The following is a 14,659-nucleotide window of genomic DNA, read 5'->3' as shown; positions in this document are numbered from 1 at the left end:
ATCAACTGGGAGAAAATATTCGCAAATCATATATCCAACAAGGACTAATCTCCAAAATATATAAAGAACTCATTCAACTCAACATCAAAAAATCAAAACCTGATCAAAAAATGGGCAGAGGATATGAACAGACTTTTTTCCAAAGAAGATATACAGATTGCCAATAGGCACATGAAAAGAAGTTTGATATCACTAATTATTAGGGAAATGAAAATCAAAATTACAAAGAGATATCAGATATCACCTCACACCCATCAGAATGGCTATAATTACCAAGACAAAAAATAACAAATGTTGGAGAGGATGTGGAGAAAAGGGTACCCTTATACACTGCTGGTAGGAATGCAAACTCGTGCATCCACTATGGAAAACAGTATGGAGATTTCTCAGTAAATTAAAAACAGAAATACCATATGACCCAGCTATTCCACCACTGGGTACTTATCCAAAGAACTTGAAATCAACAATTCAAATAGACGTATGCATCTCTTTGTTCACTGCAGCATTATTCACAATAGGCAAGACGTGGAAGCAACCCAAGTGTCCATCGACAGATGAATGGATAAAGATGATGTGGTATATATACATGTACAATGGACTACTACTCAGACATAAAAAAGGACAAAATCGGCCCATTTGCAACAATATAGATGGACCTTGAGGGTATTATGTTAAGCAAAATAAGCCAGACAAAGACAAACGCTGTATGATTTCACTCTTATGTGGAAGATAAACACATGGACAAAGAGAACAGATTAGTGGCTACCAGAGGGGAACAGGGTTGGGGGGTGGGCATAAGGGGTAAAGGGGCACGTATATATGGTGACTGACAAATAATATTGTACAAGTGAAATTTCACAATGTTATAAACTATTACGACCTCAGTAGAATTTTAGAAAGTCATCATTAATAAATCCTCATTATCATGAATTACGTATTTGTGAATTAGCCTGCTTGCTAAGATTTAGCTGTAACCCCCAAATCAATGCTCGTGACGCTTCCGTGGTATTTGCAGACACGTGCCGAGCTGTGCCAGATCCACACATTCCCAATTTTGGTCAAACAAAGCTCTTATACTGTAAACAAGTGTCCTTTCCACAGTCTATTAGTGCCTTTTTTTTTCATTTTTATACTTTTCGTTGGTGATGTCACTGTTTAAAATGGTCTCCAGGTGTTAGTGATGAAATGTTGTCTAGTGTTCCCAAGCCAAGAAGGCTGTGGCGTGCCTTACAGAGAAAATGTATGTTAGATAAGCTTCATTTAGGCATGAGATATAGTGCTGTTTGTGAGTTCAATGTTAATGAATCAACAATATAGTAATGGTGTCTTTAAACAGAAGCACACACAGAACAAGATTATGTATTGATCAGTTGATGAAAATGTTGTAACCAGAGGATCACAAGAACCTAACCTTGTATTTCCCCTAGGAGCGATGGTTTAGTATCCACTAATTCAAGATTCATGGTGGCTTTCTAGACTATAACTACTGCAAATAATGAGAAATGACTGTATATGAATATCTCAATGGGAAAGATTGAGTCAAAAGTTCTGCTTTTTGAAAGCTGTGATACTCTCAAATTTCCCTCTAATAATGGATTTTAAAAGAAAAAATCTAAAATGCTGTACTTTTTTTTTTTTAAGATTTTTTTATTTTTTCCTTTTTCTCCCCAAAGCCCCCCCACCCCCCCCCCGCCCCGGTACATGGTTGTATATTCTTCGTTGTGGGTCATTCTAGTTGTGGCATGTGGGACGCTGCCTCAGCGTGGTTTGATGAGCAGTGCCACGTCCGCGCCCAGGATTCGAACCAACGAAACACTGGGCCGCCTGCAGCGGAGCATGTGAACTTAACCACTCGGCCACGGGGCCAGCCCCTAAAATGCTGTACTTTTAAAAATGTTTTTAAAAGTATAGCTTTTTGTTCCATTTTAAAATTCTATCTTTAAATTAATTAAAGCCCCCTGACAATTCTATACCACTTTTGCATTTTTAAGTGAATTAAAAGTCTAATGAATTGTTACTTTATATTGTTTTGCCCCAAAGTGGAAAGTACTGAATTTGCTAACCATGTATTTAGATATCAATCACTAAAACAAAAGTCAATAATGTGAGCAAATTGAGAACAGGCAGTTACGACAGTTATTTTTTGTATGTCTAATATTGCGCACATTCACTACATTTCAAAACGTTTTGATGAATAAATGAATGAGTAAAGGAAGCAAGTAAACACAAGGTAATACACCAAGAAGTAGTCTGATTAAGCATGTAGGATAAATTAATGAATTTAATTATAATCTAGTAAAAAAATACATTTCTTTTAATTAGATGACAACAATAACTACAAAAACAACAGCTAACACTTACAGAACAGTTACTGTTATAGCCACTGTGCTTAGCACTTGAAATGGATCTCATTTAATTCTCAAAACACCCTAAGAAAATAAATACTGTTACTCTTCTTATTTACAAATGCAGAACCTGATAACAGAGGGAGGTAACTTGTCCAAGGTCATAGAGCAAGACCTCAGAGCTCCAGTGGTTTACCACTGTGTCAAACTGAACATCTTTAAAAGCTCCAAGTTGTATAAATGTGTCTCTATTTTCAATTTTTCCACAGTATCTGCATTATATTAGCCTGAGGTATTTATTAAAAATGAAGATTCCTGGCTCTCAGTCCAGGTTTATTGAATTAGAATTTCTGGAGGCAGAACTGAGGAGCCTACATTTTAAGAGATCCCAGGTGATGAGTACTCACTGTGATGTTGAAAGCCATCACTTTTAAGTATATGATCAATACTTATTCATTTATTCCCATGCTTGAAGTACACCCATTTACTACAACCCAGAAACTATCTTGCCTTCTCTGTCTTCTCTATGTCTCTGTTCAAGTTATCAGCTCCCTCTGAAATGTCCATTTTATTTATCCTTCAAAACCTACTCAAATCCCACCCGGACCAGGCCTTTCCTGAATGTGCGTTTCTATCTTCTCTTGATCTGCCATTGAACTTTAAACCTCCAATACAATATTTCTCTCAAGTTGTCTAAAGAAGTTGTACACTTAATTGATAAACAGGAGAGGGCAGACTTTCCTTTCTGGCTCCTAAAAAGCTTAATTAACATGGGGCAAGTTACATGCTACCTGCTTGGAGTAGCTGTAAATCTTTTTTTTAAAGTTTGTTGGAATTGAATTAAAGATCCTGTTTGCCATCAATGTTTAAGACTTGACTCAAAAGATAAATATTACTCAACAAATTAATATTTGAATCTGGCTTCTTTAACGGAAGGGAGTGGAGATATAAAGACTGTAAAATATAATAAAAAATTACCAGAGTAAAAATAAACCTAATCCATAGTAACATATATCAGATTAATTTACTAGTTATCTACATCTCCTTTAAGCTGTGAAGACTTGGTAATTGCTTATGACTTCAACAACTGCTCTAGCCTCAAAATGTCAGTACGGTGGGTGACAAGAAAACAGCAGCTACATGAGAAATGCAAAATGCATGCTGACCATTTCCAGACATTTCTGACACCATCTTAACAATTCAGGGGGGCAACAACAATTGCTAATGTTTTCTGCATTACTTATTTAGTAATTGCTATTACTTCCACTTAGAAATACATAGGAACCTTAGAGAACTTGAATAAGTGAAAATTTATGGGAAGACAGGATTTGGTACATATCAAATTTTTATACAGTTGAGCTCCAAGGAGTGTTATCTATGTCATAAAATCAAACATATCTACATACTGTATTTTCTGAAGAACTTCATCCATTTACATTTTGAATCTCCAAAGAGTATGAATTTGCCTGCTTTGGCTTTTGGAGTAAAAGATTAATGTGTAAATAGTGTGAACAGCTTCATTCTAGTCCAATGAAGCAGTCACATTAAAAGGAGATGAAGTTTTTCAGGTTCTCTTGGGTATTTTTGCTGAGGAAGATTGGCCCTGAGCTAACATCCGTGCCCATCTTTCTCTATTTTATATGTGGGACACCCCCACAGCATGGCTTGGTAAGTGGTGCATAGGTCTGCCTGGGATCTGAACTGACAAACTCCGGGCTGCCGAAGTGGAGTGCCCAAACTTAACCACTGCACCACAGGGCTGGCCCCACGAAGTTTTTAATTGGAAAAAAAAAAAAAAATGGAAGTTTTCTTTCTTTCTACCTTCATATTACAAGAGGAGCCTTTGACTCTGGGCTATAAATGATCACTTATACTCAGTCTCTAGTTCGTTAGCATGATGTAAGAATTAAAGCCAGAACCTCGGTACAATATTTCTGAACTGTTCCTTACTTCTGTGTTATACTATTTCAATTCTGAAATCATTTTTTAAAACATGTTATATTGTGTATATATGTCCACATTTAAAAAGTCATTTAAAAATTAAAAGAACACATTTGATTTTTAAGGTTTATCATATAAAGGAGTGGAAGTTTCCAACTAGAGCCACAAATATTCTGTGGAAAACTGTATTAGAATTCAACAGTTGAAGACTTTTTATAATCCCGATACTATTTTGTGCTCTTAGCAGAATATAACAGCAGTACTGGCAGTATTTGTTTGCTCAGAGCAATTATACAAAAAAGTTTGTTGAACTGAATTGTATCAACATTTGTTGCATTACTATGGCCCACACTTTATAATATTATTTGTTTGGGAAATAGATATTTAAAACTCCATGAAGCAATTTATCTATACATGCAGAAATTACTTGTGACTGGAAACAATTTTCTTAGGTTGTTTTATTGAGTACTGACAACAGAATATATGATACAAAACCTAAAGAAATGGTACACAAGAGTGTTTTTTCAAGTTTCCCGAAATAAGATAAACATGTAAAGCTTTTCATTATCCAATACTCTTGTGTCAACAAGGAAACACAAACTGAAATTATAAAATAAAAATAACTTTCTAACTTATCTACGTATCTCTCATATATATCTAACATATCTACATATCTTTCTAACATAGCTACAGCTATTCAGAGCTATACATAGTTACTGTATTCAGAGCAAAATTCACAGCCTACAAACCTATTACTAAAAAGGAATACAAACAAATGAATTAAATATGCAGAACCAAACTAAAATGGACCACTTATGTCAAAAGAGGTGCATAAAGGAAACTTAACCTAACCTTACAGGAATCTACAGCTTTTCTCAGAAATCAGTAGAGGACACCAGCCAATCCCCAAATGTCAAATCTGTTCAAGCCGTATCTGAATTTCCTTGTTCCCCTAACACAGCTACCCTGATCCAGATAGGGAAGAAGACCACTGGGCAACCAATCAGCTGAAAACGCCAAATAACTCCCAAATTTACCCATAAAAATCCCTCAGGCTGTGAGCAACTCATTGCTCCCATGGCTTTGCATTTCCCGGCTTGCAGGTCAAAAGCCTTGCAATAAACTCATCTTTCTGCTTTGTTTTATTCAACATGCAGATTGCTTTTTGACAAGTATTTAAAATTTAGGAAAAAACAAAAACCAAAGAAACCCAAAAAGAGGATTTTTAGTTGTAAATCATACTGAGATTTTTTCTGTTGTTTCTAATTCATTAATTTTTCTTTTAATTTTTCTTTCATTATAATTGAAGAAATTCCCATATGATTTACAAATAAAAAATCAATGAAACAGATAAATCACTAGATTTAATCTTAAGAAATGAAAAGGGAGAGTACACAGTATTAGGTGTGAGAAGAGTGCTTGAGTCACAGAGGATTTAAGAAAACTATATATGGGAGCTGTGTATAACTCTCTGCTAACAAAGTTTTAACAACTAGATGAAAAGGATGAGTATACTTTGGCGAATGGAAATTACTAAAGTTAACTCAGTTAAAAGATAGAAGACCTAAATAAATCAATAAGCATGAAAATAGTTTAAACATTGTCAAAAGAATTCATCAAAAAAGCATAAGTATTATATATTTCATAGTAAATTATATGACACTTGTCAAGAATAAATTAGTCCTATGCTCTTCAATCTCTTCCAAAGCATACAGGAAAATCTTTCCTTCTTACTTTTTGCCGTCAGCCAAATCCCGACTGAGTTGCTTCGGGGTCTCTATGGAGTCAAGAAGTTGTGGAAACAAGGGAAAGATCTAGTGAAGAAGTTCTGAGTCAGGTAAATCTCTCTTCCGACCCTCAAGAAGCCTCTCTTGGATACTAGCAAATACCAGCATTATCCAGTCACTAGCAAATTACAGAGTTTTTCTGGGGAAGTAACTGCACTAAAAATCCCTAATACAGGGGCTGGCCCCGAGGCTGAGTGGTTACGGCCGTGGGCTCCGCTTGGGCGGCTCAGGGTTTCGCTGGTTCAGATCCTGGGCATGGACATGGCACCACTCATCAAGCCATGCTGAGGTAGCATCCCACATGCCACAAGTAGAAGGACCTACAACTAAAAAAATATACAACTATGTACCAGGGGGTTTGGGGGAGAAACAAGGAAAAAATAAATCTTGAAAAAAATTAAAAAATCCCTAATACATGATGATCACCAAGGATCACCAGCAGCATCCTCTCCTTGCCCACCACCAGATATCTGATCACTGACTATAATATTGCAGGGGTTTTTTTAGATTTAGAGAATTTTTATTGAGAGTCTAGGATAGTCTTAAAAATGCAGTGCAAATAATAAAATAATGAGAAACTTTCAGCTTTTTAATCTCAAAATATATCTAATTTGTCTTATCCTAAGAGAGCAGTCCAGGCCACTTGCCTTTTAGGAACTGCAATTTTCCTGGTTGTAATATTGTTTCTATAGACATTCTGGGCTATCAAGAGACCTCTTTTCCAACCATTACCTAGTTTACTCAAAAATTCTATATTCATTCACTCAAAAAATATTTGAGGGGCCAGCCCAGTGGCAAAGCAGTTAAGTGTGCATGGTCCGCTTCTGGCGGCCCAGGGTTCGCTGGTTCGAATCCTGGGTGCGGACATGGCACCGCTTAACAAGCCATGCTGTGGCAGGCATCCCACATACAAAGTAGAGGAAGAAGGGCATGGATGTTAGCTCAGGGCCAGCCTTCCTCAGCAAAATGAGGAGGATTGGCAGCAGATGTTAGTTCAGGGTTAATCCTCAAAAAAAAAATTTTTTGAGAGCCTAACAAATGGAAATAGAGCAGTAAACAAAACAAAGTCCCAGACCTTGTGCAGTCTGCACTCTTACTGGGAATAGTAAGATAATGTGAGGCACTTACCATATGCCAAGCACTATTCTAAGTACTCTCACACATATTAATCCATTTAATCCTTACAACAACCTTATGAGGTAAGGGCTACTTTTACTCTTCCTTTACAGATGAGGAAACTGAGGCATAGAGATTATATAACTTGTCCAAGATCACAAACACCCCCAGGCAGCCTGGCTCTAGAGCAGCGCTATGCAACAGATATGTAATATGAGCCACATATCTAACTTTAAATTTTCTAGCAGCCACATTTAAAAAAGGTAAAAAATAAACAAGTGACATTAATTTCAATAATATCTTATTTAAGCTAATAAATCCAAAATATTATCATTTCAATATGTGATCAATATAAAAAGTTGAATTATTTTACATTTTTTAAATCATACTAAGTCTTCAAAGTCTAGTGTATATTTTACACTTACAGTACATCTCAATTTAGACTAGCCACATTTTAAGTACTCAACTGCCTTATGTGGCCAGGAGCTACTGTGACACTGTGGTTAAAAATACATATTTGGTCTTTGTCCCTATTCCTAGCACAGAGCTCCTAAAACCCTTGCAATTATAAAATATAGAGAGAAATAAGTAGTTTTTTAATATACTAAAAACAGCCAGTTGTAAAATATAATTCAAAAACAAATCATTCAAAACCATACACATTTGATAAAAGGAACCAGAACTCCTTAAATAAGTGGCAGATTCCAAAGCTAGAGGCAAGGTAAATACAAGATCAGCCTGTGACATGTTACACCAAAAAAATAAAGTAGTACTCAAAAAATGATGGGGATATATCAAAAGTACACAGGAACCATCTTGAAGAGACTCTTGCTGGCCAAAAATAGTATAAATTCGAGCGCCAATATTAAGAGTGACATAAATGGATTATAACCTGTCGACAAAAAAAGAATCCAAAGTCATTCTGATAATAAATGAGGGAGAAAGGAAGGTTTTCTCTTACAGAATCTCAACTAATAAACATAGAAGGAATTATAGAGTTGGAAAAGTATTATTTTACAACCATCATTGCAATAATCAATTCAGGCAAGACTCATTGATGGAGGCTAAAACTATTTCCCACATATTACTTATTAATTAAAAAGAGAAAAATGCTAACTTTACAGCGGAGAAACCTGACAGATATCACTTTACCTAAGCAGAGTTAATACTGCCGATAATGGGACAGACTAACGCAGTGTGCCTCCTAACGGGCTGTACCAGGAAGGACACAACATCCCTCATGTACTATTCTTGCCGTAAATTGATAATCTGAATTTAATCATGAGGAAACATCAGACAAATCCTCATTGAGGTACGCCATACAAAAGAAGCAGTCTGATTTTTCAAAAATATTAACATCATGAAAGACAAAGGCAGAAGAACTGTTCATATTAAAGGAGACTAAACAGACAACTAAATGCAGTAGATTGGATTCTGGATTTTTGTTACAAAGGACACCATTAGGACAATTGGGAAAAAATCGATTATGGACTGCTGCATTAGTTTCTTAAGAACTCCTGTTTAAAAAAAAAAAAAACAGTTTAACACAACAGAAATTTATTCTCTCACAGTTCTGGAGGCTAGAAGTCCAAAACCAAGGTGTCAGCAGGGCCATGCTCACTCTCAATCTCTGAAGAGAATCCTTCTTTGCCTCCTCCTAGCTTCTGATTGTGGCTGGCAATCCTTGGGGTTCCTTGGCTCGCAACTGCATCACTTCCATCTCTGCCTCTGTTGTCACACGGCATTCTCCTTGGGTGTTTCTATCTGCAAGTGGCATGTTCCTCTTCCTCTAAGGATACCAGTCACATTTGATTAGGTGAGTTAAGGCCCACCTTAACTCGGTATGACTTCATCTTAACTTGATTACATCTGCAAAGAACCTATTTCCAAATAACATCACATTCACAGGCACTGGGGTTAGGACTTAAAACAGCTTCTGGGGGAAAACAATCCAACCCACGAGAACTACATATTAGATAACTGCATTACAGTGATGTTAAATTTCCTGAATTCGATAATTGTACTATGGTTATGTGAGAAAATGTCTTTGGTTTTAAGAAATACACACTGAAGTATTTAAGGGTAATGAGACATGATGTTTGCAGCTAACTTTCAAGTGGTGGTGGAAGGGGGAATACCCACATACATATACACAAGGAGGGACTAATAAGAGCAAATGTGGTTAAATGTGAACTGGTAAATGTGAGTAAGGGGGATCTAGGAGCTTTTTGCACTCTTGTAATTCTTTCTATTCTTGCAACTTTTCTGTAACTCTGAAATTATTTCCAAATAAGTTTTTTTAAAACCACGGATGAAATAATACCTACGAGAAACAAGAAAAAATGTTCAGAGTCTCTATTAAGAAGAAAAGCTCTGTGGGCTATAAAGAACCTCAATAAACAGAAACATATCACTTATTTTTAAATGGTAAGATCATTATAAAGATGTCCATTCTTCCTAAATAAAGTAATTAACATTGTCTAAATCATAATCACAATGAAGTTCTTATGGAAAAATAAATACATAACAACAGCCAAGAAATTTTCAAAAAAGAAAAATGAAGAGATTTGTCCTTTTAGTAATCACAACCTCACAGTTAAGAGTATAGTCTCTGGAGTTAGAGTTGGTTACAGTCCTAGCTTGTAACTCGAATAAATTAATTTCTCAAAGCCTACTTTTTCATCTGTAAAAATAAAGATATTAACAATACCTAACTCAGCACTCATTCTGGCAGTATACTAAAATTGGGACAATACAGAGAAGTTTTAGCATGGTCAAGGATGCAAGGATGACAAATTCATGACGCGTTCCATATATTACCAAAAAAAAGAAAATGTTTTCATTAAATAAAATGACTACATGTCAGAACATTGAAGCCAGATTTTCAAAAGAAAAAGAACACCTAACTCATAGGGTTTTGTGAGAAATGAATTAGTTAAAATATATTAAAGCATTTATTGCTGTGACTGGCACGCAGGCAATACTCAATACACACTAGCGGCTGCTCTTGCTCCTGTTATCAGGGTCATGATTATCATCACCAAGCTATGTGGTTTTGGTATAGGAATAAACAATCCAGAAGAGAAAGGGCACCCAGAAACAGGCCTGAGAGTAAAAGAATTTCTAAATGCTAAAGGTAGCATTTTGTATCAGAAGAAAAAGGATAGATTTAATAAATAGCACTAATGAGCTTTATCATCTGAAAAAAAAAAACTGAATTCTTATGTCACAACATCTATAAATATAAATTCCAGGGTAAAAAGCTAAATTATTTGCGATATAAAACAAAACAAAAACGTATAAATAGAATTTTAAAAATGATTGTCAGCTGTGGAAAGTATTCTTAAAACACAAAATCCAGAGGTTATAAAAGGAAAAATTTTTAAGATAAAAGGAAAATATTAGACGGGATAAAGACAAGCAGATATGGAAAAAATGTTTGCAACATAAAGACAAAGGATTAACACCCATACTATATGAAGAATCCCTAAAAATCTATAAGGAAAAGACAACCCAATAGTACAACTGGCAAAGGTTATGAGCAAGTAGTTCACCACACGGAAAAATGCATGATAGACTTCAATTGAAAAAGCAAATTAAAATAACTTTAAGGTATCTTTAGTCACATAATAACTAAAAATAAAACAATGTTCCTAGATGTTATGGGATAAATAAGCATGCTTCTATATTCCAGTTCAATCTTCCTCAAATAAAAAAAAAAAATGTGGAAATACATAAAAAGAGCTTTGAACTTGCTAATATCCCTAGCTCCGAATACCATCAAAAAGAAAAAGCAATGTCTACTGTGCCATTAGAAGACTTTATCAGGACCTGGCCTGGTGGCGCAGCAGTTAAGTTTGCACATTCTGCTTCAGTGGCCTGGGTGTGGACATGGCATCGTAAGTCATGCTGTGGTAGGCGTCCCACATTAAAAAAAAAAAAAAAAGCAGAGGAAGATGGGCACAGATGTTAGCTCAGGGCCAGTCTTCCTCAGCAAAAAGAGGGCGATTGGCAGCAGATGTTAGCTCAGGGCTAATCTTCCTCAAAAAAAATAAATAAATAAAGACAATCGCAAAAAGGAAAAATAAAACAGACAAAAAATGAAAAAGTAGAAAAGGAATCAGATTCTTACTGTCAGAAGGAAACTAAGCTTATTGGGTCCAACCACTCACCCACAGGAAAAACATCACTGACAGACTATCCAGCTTTCGCATTTAATCAAACTCCAAAGATAGGTGGTTCAGGGATTCAACAGAGCACTGCTGGACAACCGTTAAAAATTACTTCTTCATAACCTTCCAATTGTTATAAATGGCAACTGTTTAATAAGCTGTTAGAGAATGTTGTCAGGACACAAGGCCACGTTCAGCATCTGTATTTATTAAAATTCAGCTTTGAAGGCATCATTTATTCAATTCTCTTTTTTTGAGATGTCTGTCCCCTGATTTTTCCACAACTAGTGGGGCCCTGGGAATATCAGAAATGTCTTTCAGAATCTTCAGACACAATTCTTCTGGACCTAGAAGCCTGAAATCAGGCGAAACTAGAGGCCCTTTTACTATCTATCATCTACTTTCTTACTCTTTTTTTCTAGCTTTTCTAACTTAAAGAGCATCCTGTTGTTACAGAAGTTAGGAGATTAAAAAGAGGATATGCTAGGTGTTCCCTGTTACCTATTATTTCAACTTTCCTAAGTTGTGGATCTGTGGCTTCCTTCTTACATCTGGCTGTGAATTTAGCTCTAAGAATCGTCTGTGTTATCATTGGTTTTTCTTTCTTCTAAGCACTGATCATTCTAAAAATCCTATTCATCCTCTGACAATATCCTAAGAGATTCCTGACTCTCTCTTTTACTTGGCCTTTTTTATGAGTTCCTCCTTCTGACTTAGTAAGTTCTATTCATCAAAAAAAAAAAAAAGAAAATTCAAAAACAAAAACTAAGCCCCAGTAAGAGTGGCTATGGGGGTGTAGTGGGGAAGGGGAGGTGTGAGGTGAGATGTGGGGAAGGGGGAAGGCTTTAGCTCCACCATAATTTCCACCCGCCATATCCCCACCATATCCTTGATATGGCTAATTACTGTCTTTCCTCAATCATTAAAAGTGCTATGCAAATGCAGATACAATCCTTATTCTACTCCGACCCCCTCCCCTACTAGAGCACTTCCCAAGCTTTTCATATAAAAAAGTTTGGGCCATTTTTAGAGTTTTCATTCCTTTAGGTGATATATTGCCCCTAGAATCTTAAAACCATAGACTCTTAGTTTTCTAACATTTCTTAAAGTCTAGGGCATACATTTCCTTAAAGTCCAGAATTACCTTTCTTATTACTTTTAATATATGGTCCCTATCTCCAAAGGCTCTTTCTAGAATTTGCACATCACTAACTTTTTTCTGTTGGTCCTAATTAAGTTCAAAATAGCAAACACCTTTACAGCTTCCTGTACCACCTAAAGCATGAAATTAAATTTTTCCAGATGCTTTGCTTATAAAAAACAAATTTCCAAAAGGTGTTGGGATATTTACATTTTCCATCACAACTTGTTTGCTTCTATATTAACTGCTGCCTGAATTAAGAAGATACCATCTATACTACAACTAGAAAGACCCACAACTACAATATACAACTATATACTGGGTGGATTGGGGGAGAAAAAGCAGAAAGAAAGAAAAAAAAAAGACTGGCAACAGTTGTTAGCTCAGGTGCCAATCTTTAAAAAAAAAAATAAGAAGAAGATACCATCTATGTCCACACCTTTCAAATAAATATTCTAACCATGTTTATACAACCAAATAGTGTATTTCCATATAGGTGTCTAACTTGTTTAACTACTAGACTACTTCCTGCCCCTTTGTGTGTCAGAGACAGCTACCTTTCCACCAAAAATTCACTCTCCCTTTCTATGGTGTGAAATTCTCACCGAAGGGTAGCTGCGCTGCCAAGGACTATTTTTCCCAGCTCTACTCAAAACCAGATACATGCATATGACTCACTTACATCAATGTAATGTACGGGTAACCGACTGTGCCAGAGTTTTTAAGAAGCATGGTTGCTAGAAATATATTCAGAGACTAAGATATATAGAAAAGGAACCCCCTTATTGTAAATGGGTAACTACCCTTACGGATAGTTAAGCACCTTTCCTATTACTGTTTAACATTCACAAGTCACTGCCAAATCAAACCTCAGTTTCTCCATAAGACTCAAGTAGAATGTTTATTTGAATTCATCCCAAGCATTAATGCCAGTAATTTAGCACCAGGCCTGCCACTCCAAGAAGTCTTGAGTAAAAAACATCTGTGGTTACTGTATGAGTTTTAGTGAGGAGCTAGCTATTTGCTGACATTTCTTTCTCCCAAGCTCATGGCAGGCAAACATTGCCAGCTATTGCTGCACTTCCCTACATTTAAAAATATCCAGGGGCCGGCCCGGTGGCATAGTGGTTAAGTTTGCACCCTCCACCTCGGCAGCCCAGTGTTCACAGACCCAGATCCCAGGTATGGACCTAGCACCACTTATCAAGCCAAGCTTTGGAGGCATCCCACATAAAATAGAGGAACAGTGGCAGAGATGTTAGCTCAGCGACAACCTTCCTCAAGCACAAAGAGGAACACTGGAAACACATGTTAGCTCAGGACAAATCTTCCTCATCAAAAAAATAAATAAATAAAATTTTTTTAAACATTTAATAAGTGCCTACTACGTGTTACTGTTCCAGATGCTTGGGATAAGTTCTATAACCAAAACAAAGATCCCTACCCTCATGGAGCTTACATTCTAGCGGCAGCCATTCCAATCATTCAAAATTGGCACAACAGTTTAAAGCCTATCTGCCAACACTTATGTAGACTTAATAAACACGGGCAACGATGGAACTGGTGGAGCAATGTGTGAAGGAGCTGCACTGTAGATACTCTATGTGGGATAATAATGCTACAAAATGAAACTAGTATTTCCACTAGAAGACAACGCTCCAGCTTATTAGAGAGTATAAAGGGTACATTCTTAGATACAAAAGAAATAAAAGGAAGCCAAAGAAGAAAAGGCCTGCAAGGTGGTGAAGGAAATCACTGTCAATGGAACTTGACACAGTGGCAAAAGAGTAGCAAACAAAATTTCCATTTGGAGCTTTAGATGAGACTTCATCCAGAGAGTGAGGAACTCATGTAACAATAAGATTTACAGGAATAAGCCAGTATGGAAGAATCCCACTGTTTCCTCCAGAAGGAAGTGAAGCTTTGAATGGTTGGTGAGTCTGTATGAAAGTGTAGGAAATTGCCATGCCACTGAGAGGCAAATGCTGCTCTCTTTCTTCAGCACGTGTCTGAAATGTCATGGAAGACCATCTAGACAATGCAGACCTTCCATCTGTTTCTACTAACTCATCTAGGAATAAGTGATAGAATTAGGAGAAATGAAGGCAATATTGTACAGTAGAAGTTTGATCTAGCTTTTGAGCCAGAAGACAGATT

General features: G+C 36.4%; 1 protein-coding gene and 1 long non-coding RNA gene across 8 annotated transcripts in view; one reads left to right on the top strand and one right to left on the bottom strand.

Moving 5' to 3' along the window:
- The window catches only part of LOC139045672 (uncharacterized), a 129,756-nt gene that overhangs the window by 75,196 nt on the left and 39,901 nt on the right, over nt 1–14,659 (top strand). The gene's annotated exons all lie outside the window — the stretch shown is intronic.
- Nucleotides 1–14,659, bottom strand: part of YES1 (YES proto-oncogene 1, Src family tyrosine kinase) — a 79,661-nt gene that overhangs the window by 57,242 nt on the left and 7,760 nt on the right. For 3 of the 7 annotated variants that reach the window (XM_070513362.1, XM_044773567.2, XM_044773568.2), the window contains exon 2: nt 8,811–8,978. The exons of 3 other annotated variants lie outside the window; for them this stretch is intronic. In XM_070513362.1, coding sequence (XP_070369463.1) covers nt 8,811–8,934 — 124 coding nt within the window. In that variant the 5' untranslated portion in view covers nt 8,935–8,978. Of the gene's footprint in view, nt 1–8,758; nt 8,979–14,659 lie in introns of all 7 variants that reach the window. One more of the 7 variants, XM_070513363.1, reaches the window with a different exon arrangement.

This window comes from Equus asinus, chromosome 7 (genome assembly GCF_041296235.1).
Source record: "Equus asinus isolate D_3611 breed Donkey chromosome 7, EquAss-T2T_v2, whole genome shotgun sequence".
NCBI lineage: Eukaryota > Metazoa > Chordata > Mammalia > Perissodactyla > Equidae > Equus > Equus asinus.
This window is presented reverse-complemented; position numbering and strand designations above follow the sequence as displayed.